The 21,669-nt window shown below is 40.6% G+C and overlaps 1 protein-coding gene across 15 annotated transcripts in view; it reads right to left on the bottom strand.

Moving 5' to 3' along the window:
- DPYD (dihydropyrimidine dehydrogenase) overlaps positions 1–21,669 on the bottom strand; it is a 386,630-nt gene that overhangs the window by 119,414 nt on the left and 245,547 nt on the right. For all 15 annotated transcript variants that reach the window (XM_068952361.1, XM_068952354.1, XM_068952355.1 and 12 more), the window contains one exon: positions 176–244. In XM_068952361.1, the coding sequence (XP_068808462.1) occupies positions 176–244 (69 nt within the window). The remainder of the gene's footprint in view (positions 1–175; positions 245–21,669) is intronic.

Raw genomic sequence — 21,669 nt, 5'->3', positions numbered from 1 at the left:
TACATTTCCATCATTTTAATGAAAACACAGCATAAACAAATTATAATGGACATGCTTTAAATTTTCATTTTGCTCTTGGAATCTATTTCTTTCAAGACATTTCTTATTGCGGCTCTTCTGTTTAAGAAGAATAAGAAAAGACAAAAGAGATGAAACACATTTAGGAAAGCATTACCTCAGCCATTTTTGAAAGTTTGGTCCAGTCGTCCTTGCTATAGCTGCTCATGATACTAGCAATTAGGATCTGAAAAGGATATATATGCGATCATTTTAAGCTGTGTTACCCGATTTTGCATGTGATCACAGTACTATGACTCCAAACATTAACTATCTGTATACGGCAACTACCGTCTGTATACGGGAACCAAAGCACTGGAGATGAAAAAAAGGTATATGAGGTCACCCATTATACCAATACCAAGTCACTAAGAAAAACCAGTAGTCCTTTTCAAATACATAGGAATTTACAATATCTTCGACACGCAGAACCTGATTAAAGGAGAACAAAGGCAGTCCTAGGCACAGAACCAACTGTGAGACATAGCTGTTTCTGAGCTCGAAGGAATGTTTAAGTTCTTTACTATTTATAAAATACCAGAAGTATTTGGAGCTCTTTAGAGATAGGTCAGATATAAGTGTGAGAGTTCACAGTCTAAAGTGGCACCATATGAACACAATGTTCCAGCTGACTTCCATAACCCAGGATACACCAAATCTAGGGACGAGCGTAGAGAAATCCAATATTACATAAATGAAGGACCATGAGAGGTAGCTAGGAACCCTTTGTGCAGAGGGAACTGGGAGGAGACTGCGAGACCACAGGGGGGATCCAGGGGGACTGAGAGGGCATCAGGGAAGCTATCTGGGAAGGGAGCTGGCATTTTGTGGAGGCACAGGCCACACTGCTGTAGGACACCAGTACCATTAGTTCCCTTGCTCACGGGAACAGCTTCATTTTTTTAAATACCACCATTTTCTAACATTGAGTTTAACTATATCGTAACGTAAGGAAAAGGCTTAGCATGCCTCTTGGAGAAATGTTTAAATAAATGAATAAAAGGCAGTAAGACTACTCAATTACTCATGCAAGAAGCTACAAAGGTGCCTACAGCTTTGTACAATTCAGGCCTGATTCACTGCCTGCTCTTATCCTCGGCCATTCTCATGCTCACTGTTCTTAGGTTTTCCCTTCTTCCCTTTTCTTCCTTCCTTCTCCTGTCATTCTCACTTCAAAAAGAGCTTCAGCTTTTATTTTCCCAAGATGAATTTCATTTATTATTTGCTGGCTATGGTTCCAAGCACTGTTTTTCTGTATTGCTTTCCTCCTCACTGTACTCGGTGCTTTTCAAGTTCAGATTCTGTCAGTAGCTGCTTTTACTCCAACTGCTTTACTAAGATTAAAATTTTTACATGAAATAAGATCTAATCTGATTCTGAGAAGGCAGCTAGACACACATCTTCCCAACCGCATGCAATGCTGTTTACTGTTAAACAAGAGTTAACTTCACTGTCAGTCAATTTCCAGTTCAAGTAATGCTAGCTTTTAGTTAAGGTTAGAAGATATCACCTGTTCTGGACCCAGCAGAGAATGTCAGACCCTTGAACGTCCCAGAACAAATCCTTAAGTTCCTAAAATGTTGGTAACACCAGCAGTGAACATAGCCCCGGAGCTCCTCTTGCATACAGTGCTTCTTAGAAGGATGAGGTTAGCAAGAGGCAAGCCTCCGAGGCTGGTCCTGCAGCAGTTCAAAGGATCAAAGAGCAAAAGCAATGACTGAACCCAAGAGCGCAGTGGTGGATCAGTGTGTGTGCAAAGGAACAGCCAGAAGAGGAAACAGAAAAATGTCTGGCCACGCTTCTTGTTTATGAAAGTTTCAGTTTTGCTTCACAGGTAGCATGAAGGTTAGGTCTTGTTTTCCCAACAACCTTTATGAACTGCATTAGTATCTGCGATAAGCTTATTCTTTCCCTTCCAGTCTGTATAACACTTCTCTCGAACTTTACAGTAATGCTGAAGGCTAATGACTCATTCCTAGATGGCAGAATATTTAAAAGCCTGGTCTATAAAAATCATCCAACACACATCTGTTGGGAACTGTAAACTCCCAAATTACCTCCAGAAGAAGGCTGATATATTTAATACCTTTAGAAAGAAGGAAAATACATTTTAAGAAGGAAGACAATTAAGGAGAAAATTAGGTATGCCTAGGTCACAATATGTTCATTTAAAAGGACAATACAACTTGTAACTACCATTATTTCCATTTCATATGTTGCTTTGCTCTGATGAATCTCTACCTACCTACAAACTACCTATCTATACACCTCTCTGGCTGATGTCTGCAAGACAGAGGTCTTTTGAGAAGGAAAGCATTTGAAGATGTATCCGCCCTGCTATTATGTGCCCCTTTATTTGCATAGTCTCTGGCAAAGTAGGAAACCAGGTTTTTCATTAGATACACACACTCATTGCTGGCTGTGATTTTATTCCTCACTTGAAAGAGGAAAAGCTTGCCACTTTTATACAATCCTTTTTCAATTGCAAACAGCCTTATTTAGCTCTATAGGACAAACACTAATGAAACAGAATTTGCTATATCATCTACTGGATATTCAACATAATTTGAGCACTCAGGATAAAAAATATAAATCTCTTTAAAAAGAGGTTCTTTTTTTTAAGACATACATCAGAATGTTTCATTGTGAAAATTCAGTTTAAGAAAGTCTATATGAGAAAATTTTAGAGTAAGAAAGTACTTAAACTACTGCAATATCTGGAAGTTTGCTAGAAACTGTATCTTGTCAAATTTACACTTTTTGTAAGCTAATTAAAGCAAAAAAAAAAAACCCCAAAACAAAACATCCAACTCAAATCCTAACAACACGATAAGGATTTTCACAGTTAGCAGTCACAATGCAAATTAAATCAGAATTCAGCTGTAATATAAACCAAATTTTTCAGCAGGGAAAGCTGTAGGACAACAAGGGTGACCAACTATAAGTACAAGTAGCTGAGTTAGGTTTTGTCAAGCATTATTAATGAAATTTGAAAATTCTGCTGGAAGCCTACAAAGGAAGAAGAACAAGACACACAATACTTCAAAGAGCTGTTAATTAAGACAGCATATTTTTAAATATTGATTCCCATTCCCATTTAAAATTAAGTGTATACTTTTGTAACAGTACAGTGCTTAAAGTAACAAAAATAACTTAAAAAATTACATTTCTGCTATTGATGTTCATATGAAAACCAGGATCTCAGAGGAGACAATAAAATTTAAAAAATAATAGGGATTTTATTCTCTTTGTATTCCCCAGTGTTCTCTTATAACTTGAAATGAAACTTAATTCCTATGCAGAGGCAGATCCTCCAGCACTCCATGTTAACAAATCGTTCTTCCTCAAGTGCTTATTCTTCCCCAAAATGCCTCTACAGTCTTTCCATTCGGTATCAGTACCAATGACAAAAAAAAAAAAAAAAAAAAGTGGAGATTTAGGTGCGCTGCCTACGATGTTTGAGGTTTGAACCTGCTTCTAAAATCACACACGGGAGGTTATGAAGAACACACAGAATATTATCTCATAATACCTCCTAGAAAGCAAGTAACAGAAGATAAGTTACAATAACAAGTGATAGAAGTCATAGTTTATATTTGAATATAATAAATAAATTGTATCATGTTTCAGCCTCTCCTCGCTACTCTAGCTTTTTTACCTTTTTGGTCAAAACCACCAGCTTTTCCAAAGCACCCCAGCACGACAAGCCGTGGCGCGCAGAGCACCGCTGCAACTCCGACAGCCCCGAACAGCAGGGCCGTGCCTGGCCCAGCCCCGGCGGCCCAGGAGCCCACTGCGAGGGACCTCCTCCTCCCCCCTCCCAAAACCCACACTGGCCATACTCGCACAAGCTTAACTTCCCTTGTTTGAACCACAATTGTGAGGCCGACTCCCGCTCGCCTTGCTCACCGGGGTAGGCTACTGACTAGCAAGCAGATCTTACTTCTTGCTGCTGCAGAAGTGCAGTAAGTGGTAAATGAAGGCTGACTACATTGCAGCCTTGTCATAGCTTGGATAAGAGGTGCCCGAGACACTGCATGTGACTGAAGCCCAGCATGATCCCTGGCCCACTCCTTATTCCAGATCTGAATCCTATTAGGCATATATTTTTTCCTCCTCTTCCTCACCACACAGCTATTCTGCCTGTTGTGTAGAGACCCCGCCTATCCCGCCCCACACTAGGATAGACGCACGCGGCCCGCGGACGCTGCACCCTCGGTGATGATCGCCGCGACAGGCGTAGCTATCCTTGTGGAAGGACAAGGTCTTCACATCCCAACGTTACAGAGGGTGATAAACAATTTCTCCAAATGCTTGTGAGCAGATAACTGCACGTTTGCAACATCCCACACTGTACAGGACTTTCTTGATCACTCAGGGAAGAAGAGTGTCTAAGTAACCACTTTTTTGGGTTGGAGGGAATGAAGATGGAAATGGGAGGTATATCATGTACCATTTAGGACATGATTATAAGATGAATATACTGTAGCTAAAGCACCTAGTAAAAACCTACATTTCACACAATTCTGTAACTAATGCATTAGTAGTTGTTATACTTAAAAGGCACTGACAAGGTACTTCTCATAATCCTTAAAATATCTTTTTCTCCCTGTTTATAATAATCCCCTGGAAGCTTAAACTAGAATCTTTCCCTTGCATGTTTTTTCTCTTCTATTTTCTCTATGTGGATGTCTCAGAAATGCAATAGCATTAAAAAAAGGGAAAAAAAGGATAAAGTCCACTAGTGTGTATGTTTTTAAACGCTCTTTCTCCTCTAACATTGAGAATGTGATAGGTTTCAAAACAAAAGGATAGATAGAAAAAAAAGACTGGACCTACTTTGAATCAGATGATTCTGAGAACATCTGTTTAAATCAGGATAGCAGTAAAAGCTTAGGAAGACCATTTGTCCTGTACTGCTCTGTAAGGAATAAGGCAGTTCCACTACATTCAAAGATTCTGAAAAATCTCAAAGGGTTGGATTTAAATGCAAAAATTGTCAGTTCCTGCAATTTAAGAAAATTTTCCAACAATCGCAATGGAATTGCAATCCTCCACTCTCATGCAAGTAATAACCATATTTTTATGGTCTTCCAACACTGGCCCTTAACCCTTATCTATTCCTAAACTATTCTGTGCATAATCTCCCTCCGCTTAAGGAAATCCAGCCACCCTAACCGTTGCAGCTTTCCTTTCCCTTCCCTTCGCCTCTCACACCAGGCTTGATTAATTTAAGCTTTAGGTAAGTTCTGCCCCAAGTGCCAACAGATGTTCCATAAAGACACGGCTGCTGGCTTCAACCTGTACCTCATTCTGCATTCAGAAACACTTGCAAAAATCCCAGGATTTTGTATTTGATTTGCAAATTCCTTGCAGAAATAGAGATTCTGAATATTTTCACTAGGAGAACGTTCCCCTGAAAGCTGCAAAATCAAGAGTTTTCAAGGAGCCAGAAGGATTGGTTTTGTAACAGTTACCTGTTCGAGAAGGAGAAACATGAAAAAGGATAATTGCTGCTTATAGATGGAATCTAGAGACTGAAGACTATATTAAGAAACAGGTTTCAAATACCCACAAAATTATTCTGAATTGATCTAAACCGCAGGATGTATTTATGTTTTGGTCAGACAGAAAGATTTCAAACTTCCTTTTTTTTTCTTACTCCCAAACAACACAGCATAGCCTTGCCACACGGTCTGGTTAGTTTGAACAAGGCCAAACACGCTTAACCAAAATCCATCAGGAAGCACTCACTAGGAAGAAGAGGCCCAGCTTTGAAGGTATAGTCTTTCTAAAATAGTAGAAATAACAGATTTAGTTCATCACTCACCATACGAAAAGATACCTACAGCTACACAAGCACGTTAGGAAAGGATAACTTCTTAGCAGCTGAGTCTTTATTTCACAGCATTAAATACCCTCTATGTGGATGAGGAATACGTGCAGTGAGTCCTCACCTAGCCCTCTTTCACCTGAACACAGCAACCAAAACTCATGTCACAGCTTTTTCTGAGGGCCCTGCACCCATGTAGGGACAACAGTGGTACAGCCTACCAGCTGCTTGGTGAAAAGCCAATAGAAGAGTTTACTGGGCACTCCTTGGCTATCTCACTGAGATGATAAACAATCCCTGGTTTGTACATATCTAAATGAAAAATACACATGATCATATAGACATATCATAGATTTTTCACAGATGAAAGATGGAGACCCTAGACCTGATTCTGCCCTATCCCACACCTCTTAGATACAGCCTTAGTTGCAAAATAGCACCACCAAGGGAACAGAAAGAGGAACATTTTGGGTTGCATATAGATTTTTCCAGGCTTGTACAGCTAGCCTTTGCAATGCTGACACTCACTGAATGTCAGGTTCAGGAAAAATCACAGTTACATCATGTTTTGCCAGCAGAATGTTCAGGTCAATGCCACCTTTGCCACTGCTACAGCTGCAGTAGTCCTCTGCTTTTCCAATGGCCATTGGCTGATGAAATAATCACTCTCAGAATCATCCTTTTTCCTCCACCTACAAGAAATCTGGCTTCTTAAAGCAAAGAATTTTTTTTTCCCACACAAGCTGCAGTGCACTTTTCAGACACAAACCGTTGCTTTGGTCAAGAGAAAATTCACCCCTAAATGTTTTACCCAGCTTGGAGGGACAAGTCATGCAGTCTCTATTCTACACAGGTCTGTCTGTTGTGGTGCGCCACATTAGGCAGTATTCATTGCTTGTGCTGTGCCAGCGTGCAGACTCAGCAATGGACAAGGCCATGCAGCAGGCACTATGCAAGCACCCTGCCCCAGGCAGTATACAATCTAAATAGAAGACAACTGTGAGAGATGAATTTGGACAAATGGAGAAACAGAAGACCAAAAAATCAACTAGAATCTTAGAAAACTGAGAAGCAGTAAAGACGTTTGCTATAGAATCATCATTCTGGATCTTTTCTTTACGTGTGAGAACTCAAAATCCTTGATTCAGCAAAGAGCAAAAAATTCTATGAGCAGCCACATGGAACTGTGCAACCACAATTACTAGTGTACAGAACTTTCCTAATATGCATCTCACAAGACAGAATACAAATGCAGTAAATATTCTGTATTACACAAGCATATTAAATGTGAAGTAGTGAAAAATAACAGGTGCACAATAATGGGAGCATAGTTTTTCACTGTTGAAAAAATAAAAAAAAAATTATACCAAAAGACTCTAGGAACCAGGCTGATTTTGATGCCTTGTAGACCCAGTCAGGTTTCTCTTTTACTGTACTCTCCTGCTGTAATTTCTGATGTGTTGCAGAACTGAAATAAAAATAAGATCCTTATTAAAAACTACCTAGAACATCAAATCCCATGCAATAAGAAAGTTAACAATTGTAAACCCTGTCATGTCTCTGAGAAGCAGAGGAATTATCTTGTTATCAATTTAATAATGGAACATTGAAGTAAATGATGCCATCCACTGACACCAGTAACACTGTCTCTCCTGGGAAATTCATGTCTGTAGGAACTGTCAATCTAGATGGATATGGACATATTAAACATTGTACCTTCAGTCCATAAATCTATTCTTTCTATGCTGCCTTAATGAAAAGATTCTGCATGATGATAAAGAGAAGCAATGCAGAATGTCTTGACACTGCTGACCTGTAATTCTCCTTCTCTTCTCTCTTTTTTTCCAGGGACTGGGTAGTAAATAATTCAATAATCTTCAACCATCCATTGTTTTACCCTACCCTTAATTTGCACTTAAAATGCATTTAAGATAACTTCAGTAAATGAAAAGATGACATATATAGGATATTGTTTATTATTTAGCTGTCTTCGTGTAGCTAACCTTCCAGTTAAAGCCCAGCTTAACCTTATTACTTTACATTGAGATCTCCACTGGTTTTTTTGAACTGAAGTGGCAGTAAGATACAGCAGATGTACACAAAAACAGGCCAAACATTATCAGCAGGCCAAGAAGCCCATGATAGGAGCAGGAAAATATTATCGTTTTGCTCACACTAACACACACACACACACAATCAACATCAACACGAAATAACAAAGATTCTCTTTTCAAAGAAAATCAAGATGTTTATTTTCAAAGGAAAAAATTCTGATTCTGTGACATTTTCTTATGATGACTATACTACTATTCTATTAAATGATCAATGCACATTAAATGAGATTACTGGAACGGATGTCAGTGAAGTAGACTGGGCTATCACTCCAAATTAGGACATACACAGTTGTTAGGATCCAATGTCCCCAGATAAATAAAAAGTGGGTGCTGGAAACAAGCCCCCTTCCCTGTAAAATAACAGAATGCTGTTGCTTTGACTGGAGCAGGAACCCAAACAGATCACACTTGACTGGCTGCAGCTGTAGGAAAACTAGCGAATAGCTTGGTATTGTAACTGTCCTCTGCCATGTGAAACTCAGCTCCGTATCAGGCAGTGCCAAAGCAGGAGTTAAGGAACCACCATGCCTTTGGCCCTGCTAGTGTACATAAACGTGGAGATACACACCACACATGTGGCTAAATGAAAAGATTACTTTCCATTAAAACAATTTCAACAGAGTCCTATTGACTTAGAATGCAATTCAAAACAATGAACGGACAGAACAAAAATAGATCTTCTGATGCACCTGTACCTCCAGTGCCTCAGGGCACTCTTTAATTAACACATTATAATTCCAGAGGAGTGAAAAAGAGGCCATGGAATATAAATTCCCTAAAACAGATGTCTAATGAAAGAAAATATAACACTTGTAGGAAACACTTCAGGGAAACGGGCATATTTTACATGATTAGAAAAAGCTTGTCTATCTTATGATAGATCCTTGAAAAGTTCGGTGCTTCAGGTAAACCGCTCAAATTCCATAGAAATTTACCCACGTGGCTGCAGACTTCCCTGGAAATTTGGCAGAATCTTTGGGATTTTATTTTGGATAGGGAAGATAATGTCCAATCTTTAGTCTCCCTGGTAATGAATGAAAATGAATAAAAGGATGAATGGAAATTGGTAAAACTAAAAGGGAAAATAACTTGCATATAATACATGCAAGTTAACAAAGGCAGAATCGAAGTAAAAAAGTGAAGACAGAGATCCCTTTTCAGCAATACCCCTAGCAAACAACATCTGCAAGCCCTTGCAGATCTGCCATGCCCCTGCTGTATTTTTTACTTTCCACACTGTCTCAATACAAAGAGAAAGCAGAGGAGGTCAATACAATATAGAAGGAGCTAACAGAAAAATAATATATCTAATTCTACAATATTTCAGACACATGCTATGACCTGTAGCAAAAACTTTACACCAGGGTTCTGACATACTATTGATTCTTAAGACCGCATATGGAAAACAAGCCTGGCAAGAGGCAACACAAACTTATGGATTTTTTCCTCCACCTATAGAGATTTTTCTCTCATTGAATTATCTGTCTGGCTATATATACAGTCCTTTTTAACACAGTTCTCTGAGTACCTCACTAATTGTTAATGTATTTATTCTCACAATAGCACAGGCAACTCTCTGCAGGGTACCCCTCTGAGAGATAAAAGCCAATTGGAGACAAATATGTTGGAGTGCTGTAGGCTGCTGCTACTTCGGGAATAAAGAGCAGTGGACTGCAAGGAACCCTAAAATCCCTCTTCCAGTTCCTTCCAGTCCCTGATTACTTCTAGATACAAACAAATTCAGTGGAAAACAAAAAGAGACAATATGTGCATTGAATAATTTTGTCACAGTTCCCTAACTCCAGTATTCAGTCAGCTAGCAATTCCCCAGGTCACTTTTGTCTCTTCCCATCTCCAAGAAGTCCATCCTGACTATTCCCTTTTTCCATCACCCCCAGGGCTTCCTTTGATTCACTTCCTTGGATGTGAAGGCTCAAAAAACCCTAGATGTACAGTAGGAGTGGGGCTCAGAAGGGTCTGCCAAAGTAAAGCCAGAGCTGCAGCCAGAGCCAGGGGAGCAGGTGGAGTGCTCCCCTCAGCACTAGTTCACCGGAGGATGTGGCTGCATTCCTAGGACTCTCTTGAGGGTTAGGGGCAAGATAAGGGTTAGGGTTTTGCAAACAAGACATCTGAGACATACAGCAAAAGTGGGGTCAGAAAACCTTGCCAAAGTAAAGCTAAGCCTAATACTGGAGTTCTTCCACAAGTGATCCTTTGCTTGGGGGCCCAGAGTGCACCTCAATGCAACTCAGCCTCTATGCAACAGTTGGGTTGGGAAGGATTACAGAATCACAGAATCACAGCATGGTTGAGGTTGGAAGGGACCTCTGGAGATCATCTAGTCCAACCTCCCTGCTCAAGCAGGGCCCCCCAGAGCATATTGCCCAGGATCACATCCAGACAGGTTTTGAGTATCTCCAGCGAAGGAGACTCCACTACCTCTCTGGGCAACCTGTTCCAATGCTCTGTCACCCTCACGGGAAAGTAGTTTTTCCTCACGTTCAGATGGAAATGCTTGTGTTTCAGTTTGTGCCCGTTGCCTCTTGTCCTGTCGCTGGGCACCACTGAGGAGAGACTGGCCTCATCCTCTTGACACTCCCCCTTCAGATACTTGTACACATTGATGAGATAACCTCTCAGTCTTCTCCAGGCTAAACAGGCCCAGCTCTCCCAGCCTTTCTTCAGAGGAGAGATGCTCCAGTCCCTTAATCATCTTTGTAACTCTCTGCTGGACTCTCTCTAGTAGTGCCATGTCTCTCTTGTACTGGGGAACCTGGAACTGGACACAGTACTCCAGGTGAGGCCTCACCAGGGCTGAGGAGAGGGGCAGGATCACCTCCCTCAACCTGCTGGCAACATTCTTCCTAATACACCTCAGGATACCATTGGCCTTCTTGGCCACTAGGGCACATTGCTGGCTCACGCTTCACTTGTTGTCCACCAGGACTCCCAGGTCCTTCTCGGCAGAGCTGCTCTCCAGCAGGTCAGCCCCCAGCCTGTACTGCTGCATGGGATTATTTCTCCCTAGGTGCAGGACCTTGCGCTTGCCTTTGTGGAACTTCCTGAGGTTCCTTTCTGCCCATCTCTCCAGCCTGTCCAGGTCCCTCTGAATGGCAGCACAGCCTTCTGGTGTGTCATCCACTTTTCCCATTTTTGTATCGTCAGCAAACTTGCTGAGGGTGCACTCTGTCCCTTCCTCCAGGTCACTGATGAATATATTGAACAAGACTGGACCCAGGACTGACCCCTGCGGGACACCACTAGCCACAGGCCTCCAACTTGACTCTGCACCACTGACCACAACCCTCTGAGCTCGGCCATCCAGCCAGTTCTCAAGCCACCTCACCGTCCACTCATCTAGCCCACGCTTCCTGAGTTTACCTACGAGGATGTGATGGGAGACAGTGTCCAAAGCCTTGCTGAAGTCCAGGAAGACGACATCCACTGCTCTGCCCTCATCTACCCAGCCAGTCATTCCGTCATAGAAGGCTATCAGATTGGTCAAGCATGATTTCCCTTTGGTGAATCCATGCTGACTACTCCTGATCACCTTCTTGTCCTCCAGATGCTTAGTGAGGACCTCCAGGAGGAGCTGTTCCATCACCTTGCCAGGGATGGAGGGGAGGCTGACAGATCCCTGGCTCCTCCTTCTTGCCCTTTTGGAAGACTGGCGTGACACTGGCTTTCTTCCAGTCCTCAGGCACCTCTCCTGATCTCCAGGACCTTTCCAAGATGATGGAGAGTGGCCTAGCGATAACATCCGCCAGCTCCCTCAGCACTCGGGGGTGCATCCCATCGGGGCCCATGGATTTATGGATGTCAAGTTTGGACAAAAGATCTCTAACCTGATCCTCCTCCACCAAGGGAGAGTCTTCCTTTCTCCAGCCTTCCTCTCTTGTCCCCACGGTCTGGAATTCCTGAGGGCTGGCCTTAGCAGTGAAGACGGAAGCAAAGAAGGCATTCAATAACTCTGCCTTCTCTGTATCCTTTGCCACCAGGGCACCTGCCCCATGCAGCAGCGGGCCCACGTTTTCCCTAGTCTTCCTTTTGCTTTGGATGTATTTGAAGAAGGCCTTCTTGTTGTCCTTGACATCTCTTGCCAGATTTAATTCCAACTGGGCCTTAGCCTTCCTTGTTGCATCCCTGCACGCTCTGACAACGTCCCTGTATTCCTCCCAAGTGGCCTGTCCCCTTTTCCATGTTCTGTGTACTTCCTTCTTCTGCTGGAGTTTTGCCAGGAGTTCCTTGCTCATCCATGCAGGTCTCCTGCCCGCTTTGCTCAACTTCTTACTCAGAGGGATGCACTGATCTTGAGCCTGGAGGAAGTGACGCTTGAATATTAACCAGCTTTCTTGGACCCCCTCTTCCTTCTAGGGCCCTACCCCATGAGATTCCCCTAAGTAGGTCCCTGAAGAGGCCAAAGTTAGCTCTCCTGAAGTCCAGCGTTGCAATCCTACTCATTGCCCTGCTCCCTCCTTGTAGGATCCTGAACTCCACCATCTCATGGTCACTGCAGCCAAGGCTGCCCCCAACCTTCACATCTCCAACTAGACCTTCTTTGTTTGTTAGTACAAGGTCTAGCAATGCACCTCTCCTCATTGGCTTCTCCACCACCTGGGTCAAGAAATTATCATCAATCCTCTGCAGGAACCTCTTTGACCGTTCGTGCCTAGCTGTGCTGTCTTCCCAACAGACGTCAGGGTGGTTGAAGTCTCCCATGAGACTTCATTAACCCCATTAGGGTTAGACATGGCCAGCTCTTACCCTGGGGACAGTGGAGTCCATTCTCACCACAACTTTGTAATACTCTTGACTCTTTCTGAGGCTTATTTCCCTTCTGAGCTAACCGGGGACGGCACACATAGCAGCACAAGCCCAGCACCACCAGCACACTGGGAGACAATTACCTACCCTTCACCTGTGCAGCAGCCCTTACTGGGGAGAGTCATCTCCACCAGCTAAAAAGCATTAGAGCTGCCACTGGTCCACATCATCTTTCAATGAGTGGCATGTTCCCACATTTGCCTGCTTCAGTGGTCAAATGTTCCCAAAAATGTTATTATAACAATGACTGTGCCATCTATTGATCTTCATTATCTTGTAATACCTTTTGCTTTCCTCCTCAGACACTAGAATAATTCTGTTGCAGATCACTTAAGTTTCCACTTCGGATATCTTCTTTGAATCAGTGTCATTTTCTTTGGATTGTCTGACTTCATAGCAGAAGTTTGAACTAGATGACCACCTGAGGAGCCTCCCAAACTGAATTCTCCTATGATCCTACGAACCCTCCCTGCAAAAATCCACATGAACAACAAATTCTTTTGCCTCATTCTCTTCAGGTTCATGCTTAATCTCCCATGTGCATCTCATATCTTTGTATCAAGCAGACAGCTACCTATTTTTATCAATTCTGATAGCAGGCCTGTTGAGCTTTCCCTAGACATAGAACCCTGCTGCAGCCTAGCATTGGTGTGAACCTGTCTTCTACCTCTATATTTTTCTTTCTGCTTTCTCACACAATCTTCAACTAACCATCTTTGCTCCTTTCTGAGATCTGGTTCATTGCTGTCTCCACTGTGTCTTCCTGTGATTTTGCATGGCCAGTTTATCTATTTTTCTTCTTTGTTACCTACCTTTAGATTTTGTTTTCTCTCTTCATTGTGTACTACAGCAAAGGTATTTTTCAGTGTTCTATTTTTTCTGTCACTGTCTGACCTTTGACCTGCAATTCTGCCTTTTAATAAGACTCTGTTGTTACCGAGACAGAGATCAGGCCCACAGCCCAGCAGCAAAGCTTCACAACTACAATATGCCATCCACCTCCCTCACACAAAACCTCAGACTAACAAAGCAAAATACCACACCCACCCACACACCTTCCTCCCCACATGAACAAGAACATCTGGGGAAAGTCACTGTTTCCCATCAGGCTCAGGCTAATGGGAGCCCAGGCTCATTTAAAGGTATACCTGTATCAACAGTAGCATCTGCTCTAAAGAAGTAACCTTTGTTGCCTTTTCAAATTATTAGAATAAGCTAGCAGTTGATAGGCTCTTGCCAGCCCTGGCTAGACAGCTGTAATCTATTTTAGGAGTTTTTAAAATGGAAAAGGAAGAAGATAAAAAAAAAAAAAAGTTAGGCAAGCAAGAAATATGCTTTGTGGACAGTGCAAAAGACTTTTTTAAATAATCATTTTCATTTGGAAAAATATTTCTTCTACAAATATTGTTTTTAGGAGAATTATATTAAAACAGTATCTTAACAAACAGAGAGGCTCTACTTTCTATTGGGCACATAACTTTTCAAGAAGAGAAAATGCAACTCCATTTCTTCCGCTGAACTTAATCTCTTCGTATTTCCTTCCTGTTAGCTCATGGTATCTCCTAACTGGGCCAAAAATTCAGTGAACAGCAGTGCCACTGTGCAGAAACCTTACGATGGCAGGTCTTCAGTGTTCCCTTCTGAGCGATATGATCAGAAAATCTCATGAGTGGGTAGCTTTATTTTTATATGCAGACGTTCTAATTTACTTAAGTAGCTAGCTGTTATGTCTGATGACCCAAGTAGTTTTTTGGCTACGCTCCAACAGCAAAGAAGATACAAAATTAAGGGCTGGAAGCTGGCAGCTACCTTCTGACTAATCTTTCCTCTTCAACTGCCAGTTCCACCCACTTCTTAATCTTTCACGGAAGCATATCCGAAGATGCTGAGAAACTGACAGAGGCCTTATTATCTTTACTAAATAGTTGGGCGTTTAAAAAAAATTGTCATCTAACTTGCTCAGCATATTGCTATGTGATTGGACATTTCAAAATTAAAATGCATTAAATAGTTTATAGGATTTTTGTTTAACTTGAAGAAAAACACGGCAACACCAACTCCCATCTAATGTTGGAGAGATTTTATCAATGACCCAGCAGTGAGCAGGTGTGCTCCCAAGAAGATAAATAAACTGAAAATAAATCCAGTCAAATCTGGATTCCTCAGGCAGAATCAAAGGCAGAAGTGCTTCTGGGAACCAGATTGGTGCTGATAGCACAACGTTAAGGGAATGCAAATGTGACTTAAATCCATTTTTATGACCCTTTGCCTTGAGAGACAAACTGCTCATAGCTACCTATACAATTGGGGTACCTGTATGAGTCACGCTACCTGTAAACGTTCTGGTCTGACATGTATTTGTTTACATGAAACTTACTGCAAGTATATTCAGACTTTAATAAGGCTACATGGCCCTCATATAAATGCGAGGCGTGGCTAAGAATAAGTCTTTCACATTCTTCCACAGCGAGAAAAGTGCTACAGACTTTTAGAAATGCTACCCTAAAATTTAGGAACAGAGCTTCAATATCCATATTTCAAAACCTAAGACCTTAACTAACCACTAGGTATAGACTGAAACAATCAACGCAACTATAGTCTTGTAACAAAAATGTGGAACATAAAGATAATGAAATGAAAATGGAACTTGAAAATGAAATAGATGAGGAACCTTGAACACACACACACACACACATCCAAAAAGAAAAAGATGTATAAATAAATCACTGAAAAAATTCTGCCAGGGAGCTGTGAGAATGACAGGCACAGCAGCAGGAAATGGAACAGAAAAGTACTCTGTTGTTTTCTTACGGTTTGCATTTAACTAAGTGGCTCATAACAAAGGATGTATTTACATCTACTTGAAAAGAAGCCTTTATAATATTCATCTGGGTTTAAGTGTTCAGAAAATAAGTACTTACTATCAGATTTTTGCTTCAACAATTAAAAAGAAACCATCTCCACTAGATATGCATGCAAGACGCACAAACAAGTTACCACTGAGTTGAGTTACCATCAGTCAGTACACCTGCAGGAACTGAATACTTTAGTGCTTCTTCAGCCCCCAGAAAATACAAGGTAATTCCAATTTACTTTGTCCAAAATGAGAGAAAGTCAGATAAACCTGAATTAACTTGTATTTTCTGCAAGCTAAGAATATGCATGGTGGACAGTTACCATGCTGACATGCTGTATTTTGTTATCCCACGGTAATTTGTTGGTATGTCTGTGCTCACAGTAACAGTATACCAAATTAACTCTGAAGAGAGAATGAGTTCTGCCTTTTGGATTCTGCTGGCCACCTGCTCTTGCATGTTTAGCAGTTACTGCTTACCCTTAACAGCAGGTACAGTTTATTAGTTCCAACCAGAATATAAAAGAGAACTTGAAAATAAAAACAGGGTGGATTGAGATCTAGCAATGGGAATGTGACAGATATAAAAAGTCTGGTTTGGACTATCTAGAAATTTATGATCGTAGTTCTTAAACTCAATGGGCATAAAAAGTTAGGAGGACATCAGCAGTCCTCAGGATGTAAAAGAAGAATAATTCAGAGCCCACTAATAATTTCACCTGCTTATCTACTTGTTCCTCTCAGCGGATAAGGAAAGAAACCATCTTGGAGCCCTTTATTCCTATATATTGGTCTGAATTGGAGATCTTTCCATCGCTCCCCTCCCCAGAAAGCACAGGAGGCTGGGATAAAGTCCAGCTGCTGTCAGTCAGCTGGCTTCCATTGTGACAGATTTAAGCGTGTGCCTCTGCGTTTCTTGTTAAAGCTGGAACATGCTTGTTTGCACAGAACTAACTCTCCTGCTATCAATGCAGTTTGTATCAGTAAAATAAACTCTTTATTTGCTCCTGAACAAAAATAAACTGTTTGATGGTATAACTGCATTTACATGAGGGTTCTGCCAGGATAGTAGTTAGGTGCAATTTTATTTTTAGTATTCCTAGTCTACATAAGTATGTGAGCAAGACTTTTAGATATAGTTCTAGCTTTCATATTTTTCTTCATTAGAGCTCTAAGAGAATTCCTAAAATGTGAACTACAGTACAGAAATTAAGGGCATAATACAGGCTATGGGAGCAGCATATACTTATTTTTATCAAGTAAAAATTTGCTTTATTATTATTATTCAAGTATATATTCAATAAAAGAGAAAAAGCAGAATTATCTAAATCACATACACTCAGTGCCTCCTAGAAGACTAAAATCATATCATAGCCAATATAAATGACTGCCAAAGCTACTGTGCATTTTAAAAGATCAAATTTTGTAATTTACCCAATTGCCTATGACAAACATGAAATGGAGATTGGGGAGAACTATTTGGGGGATAAATGCTTTGCACAGGTAATAAGCCTAACAGAATTTTGTCATTCTTACAAAGTTTTTAATTTTCATAGATCATTGACTGTTAACAATTTTAAAGTATAAAATTTTGCCATTCTTTGTTTTTTACTCTTTAATAATGCCACAAGGTCATTCTTCCCCCTCCAACAGCAACTTGTACATCCTAATATTAAAACAGTAACTACCCAGAAAAGGGCATTTCCTAGGGAGTAATGACTGGCTGGGAGGAGTTGATGGCCTGAGGCACTGCTGAGGGCCATTAACTCTGGCTGGTCATTAATCGACAGGAAATGCCCAGCTCAGAGGAGGTTGCTATTGCTATTTTAAGCACAAAATGGGGGAGGGAGGGATTGGACATGTTAGTGGATAGATTTTTTTAACACGTGATGCAATTTCCTTTGTTGCAGCTTATGGAGGACATTTCTAGAAAGAATGACTGCTCTCTGTCATCCCATTGGATTTCACAGATCATTTTACCGGACTCTATCGTGCACACCATAACTTACAAAATTGAGAAAATAGGTGGGGGTTTTAAGTGTCTTTCTGTTCTCTCTAAATAATAGTCTCCACAGAAAAATAAAAGCAAAATTGAACCTTAATAAGGGGAATAAAAACATGCAACTCCTCATGTCATTCTCAGTAGAATTACATTTTAGAAATATCTTTTTAATCATAGTTTCATGTTGAGTACGTTTCTTTCACTGGGACTCCTGCTTAAAGACCATTCACATATCTCATCAAAAAAGGAATTTTTAGCAGTGGTAACAGCCAAAGCAAATCCTGAACCAGCTTCAGCTGATACTATCCATTAAGGAGTTTGTCTTTTACTATAATCAAGTAGATTGGCTCATTTTCTAGGAGATGGTTGGTGAAGTACTCCAGAAACTGCTTTAATTTTCTCCTAGTTCTCACCCTGAGGCTGAAGTTTTAAAGATGTGCTCATAGTCCTCAGGAAATGGTGAAAATTGTTCTTTTCTTGCAGAATCAATAACTCACAGTCCAAATCAAAAGAACATTCTTAGTGTATGCACAAAAACTCCTCTGCCTTACTGAACTACTTGCAATTTGTCAAACCTTACCTGTGAAAGTAAAACAAACAAAATAAGTCATGCCTTTATAACACACACAGTAAAAAAAGTACAGTTCTGCACTAACTAGTTTGATAGGTTTCTCAACAAAGCAGTAGTTTCCAAGTGCAAAACATAAAAGATCTCACATTTCTCCTCACAGTCCTAATTTGTCACCATGAACACTGCACATTTGAATTATAGATTGATTGCCTGAATCTCACTGAATTTACCATGGAGTTATCCGTTCAGTCACGAATTACAGCTTCCAGCAGAAGATACATGCTTTCTTGAAATACTGTTCCCTCAAGTTAATGGCAGGAATGCATTTCTGCCTCCTTGCCAGATTCAAGATCATATTCTTAAAAGATTAAAACAAAAAAAAAAGGGGGGGGGGGAGGGTGCAGGGAATATTGTGTGGCCTTTGAACCAATCAGTATGACACCTACTGCATGATCAACTGAACATGCATGAGCATTTTCTCTGGGTAAAATTTTAGCAGACTTTTTGTCTTTCTATATGTGGAAACATCTGTGATGACCTTCTGGAAATGCAGTCTTTCAAATCTTAGTAAACTTGAAGACAGCATTTGAATTACAAAACCCTTAGCACATCCTTTCAAACTAGTAAAAATAAATTCAAGCTGAGATGAATGTGTAAGTAAAGCAATTTAATCTTAATCAGGTTGTCAAAACGAAGTACTGGCACAATGGTCTGAAGGTTGAGACAGGACTGGGAGGTAGGAGACAAGTGCTAATCCTGGGTCCAAATCTAACAGCTCTTCTTTGTGCATCTTATTTCAGCCCATCAGCTTTTAGATTCCAATCTTGCCATACCCTTACCAAGGCAGAAAAGTCTGAACTGCACTTTATACTCAAAACATGGAAATAAAATGAATCAATACATTGGTGTAATGAAGTTTTTTGCTTTGTTCTGTCTTCCTTTCCTATTCTGAGCATTCAATATGCTTTATTTCAATGCTACCTGGCATTAAGCTGAGGTTTTCATCGTGCTCTCTACTGTAACCATAGTATCTCACTCCTGACTAGTAATAGTTAGCTTAGAATCTATCATTGTATATATAAACTTAATACCATTTTATCCCATGAGTATCACTACATTTATCCTCATTTAATGTTGTCTGGCAGTTCATTGCTCAGTCACTTGGTAGTGTAAGATTTTTCTGCAATTCTTAACAGTCAGCTCTCACCTTTATCTCCCTAAAACACTTACTATTATCAGCAAACTTTACATTCTTGAAATTCTTTCCCTTTTCCAGATTGTTAATAAAAATTTTAAATAGCACAGAACACAGTAAAGATCCCTAGGGAACTTTACTGGAGATCTCTATCCAGTGTGAAAATCGAGTATTTATTTCTTTGTTTCCTATCAGATTATTTCCTATCTTTAATTAGTTATTTACCCACATGGGGTTCTTCTCCCTGATCTCATGGCAACTTAATTGCTTTCAAATCCTTCTTTGAGGGACCCTATCAAATACTTTGGGAGACCCTAGCTAACTGCATCAGCTGAGTCTCTCCTTCAAGTCCTCAAAGAATTTAGATTTTAAGGTTTCTACAGAAGGGGTTTCTTTATTTTATGCATATTTTTGCCTACTTCTCCTCCCCCCGTCTTTACTAATTCTGTTCTTTAAAAGAGCTTCTACCAATATGCATACAAGAACAGAAGACTTAAGATCCCCCAGATCTCTCCTAGAACCCTCCAAGAAAGAAGCGTGCTGCTGACCACCTGCCAGTTCTTACTGAGGCAAGTTAGGTGAGAGGGTACATGATGTTCTTAATATGTTCTTAGCTTGTCCTTTCTCAGAGTACTTTAGAATATTTCATCTTGGTCTTTATTACTGCTCGTTCTGTCAATTTACTATATAACTTCTTCTATGGACACTTTGATTTCCTTTTTATCCCAGGACATTTGCCCCCATTAGAAAGGGTTTTGCAGTAAGAAACTCCCCAACAACTTCCTGTATAAACAGAATTAAAATATTCATTTAGATGTTCTGCAACAGTCTTACCTTTTCTAAGAATATTTTTTATACCTCATGAGTCTGTTGGCCCTACAGACCAGTCAAGAGTACCTTTAACTTGCTATATCATTTCAGGCAAATCACTCTGCTTTCCTGTGCCTCTCCTTTTTTACCGTCTCTGTAAGTATGGACCCTAATTTCTTTGGTGAAGAAATACCACCACACTATGCATCTGTACATTGACTGGCACAATGGAGTTACAAATTAAGACATCATTATCAGGCAAAACAGGCAACTGATCCTGACCTACCTTGCAAGGTTAGTCTCATATCTGATAACTTTATAACATTTCTTAACACGAACTGCAGAGGAAAAATATTTTTCACATTAATGTGAAACTTTAGGCTTCTCGCATCTCATACACAGAACAGAAGATTACTTTGACACCAACCTCAGGTCCTGTGCTGAGTCACCTGCACTTTATGCAATTGCAATGCAACAGCAATCACCTCAATAGACTGCCACTTGTGTAAGGTATGACTTGCTGGCTGCCCTTCCCAGGACTTTCTCCTTACTGGCCACCCTACCCACAGGGCCACTATTGGTCTGGCTCAAAGCCACAGAAGACCTCCTGATCATTTATTCTCTCTCCATTATTAGTAATGTCCTCTAATTTTAACTCTAATCCAATTGTACAATTCCACTACTTTTCAAGCCTCATGTATATTTGCTTTAACCTACAATACTATCAAAATCAGGAATAAATACTGATAAAAAATGAATTTTTCTGCATTCTCTTATTTTTTACACCAAAACCTCAAGCAACTTGAAATGTACGGTGTGATGTGTTGTAGCACAGTCCCATCTCTATTAATATTTATGTCTTATTAGGCTTGAGGATTTTTTTTGCTTTGTGGAAAAGCCTTCCCTAGAAAACTTCCATTCTTATAAATGTGATCTCAAAGACCCAATACACCAGTATTTCTGTTGCTAGCCTGTTTTTGTTCACTTACTTTTGCAAATGCAAAGTGCTGTGCCTACACAAATGGATGGGCACTGCCTGTGTAAATCCACTGAGTAAATCAAGAGTTCTGTGGAATTCCTCTTTAGTTTGCACAGAGGAAAACTTGTCCTGCTAGGAGCAATGAAGACAACCTCAGCACTGGGGAGAGTGAAAGCTCCCGTGGAATACACAGAGGTATCTCCCTATTCCAGGAAGTACCTTTCTATATGGTTTTTCTTTGTGCCTCTTCCTCGTGGTGAAGGATGAAGAGGAAGGCAGCCATACGCTACATGCTCTGAGGCCTGTTCTACCCACCACAGTAGCCACTGGAAATGGAGAAGTCTTGGCCATTCTTGCATTCCACATTAGCTAAGGCCTAGTGGTTTAGCTCCTGGGCAAGGCAACTAGTATGAGTGCTCTATTCCAACCT

Source organism: Struthio camelus, chromosome 8 (assembly GCF_040807025.1).
Source record: "Struthio camelus isolate bStrCam1 chromosome 8, bStrCam1.hap1, whole genome shotgun sequence".
In the NCBI taxonomy this organism is placed as follows: Eukaryota; Metazoa; Chordata; class Aves; order Struthioniformes; family Struthionidae; genus Struthio; species Struthio camelus.
This window is presented reverse-complemented; position numbering and strand designations above follow the sequence as displayed.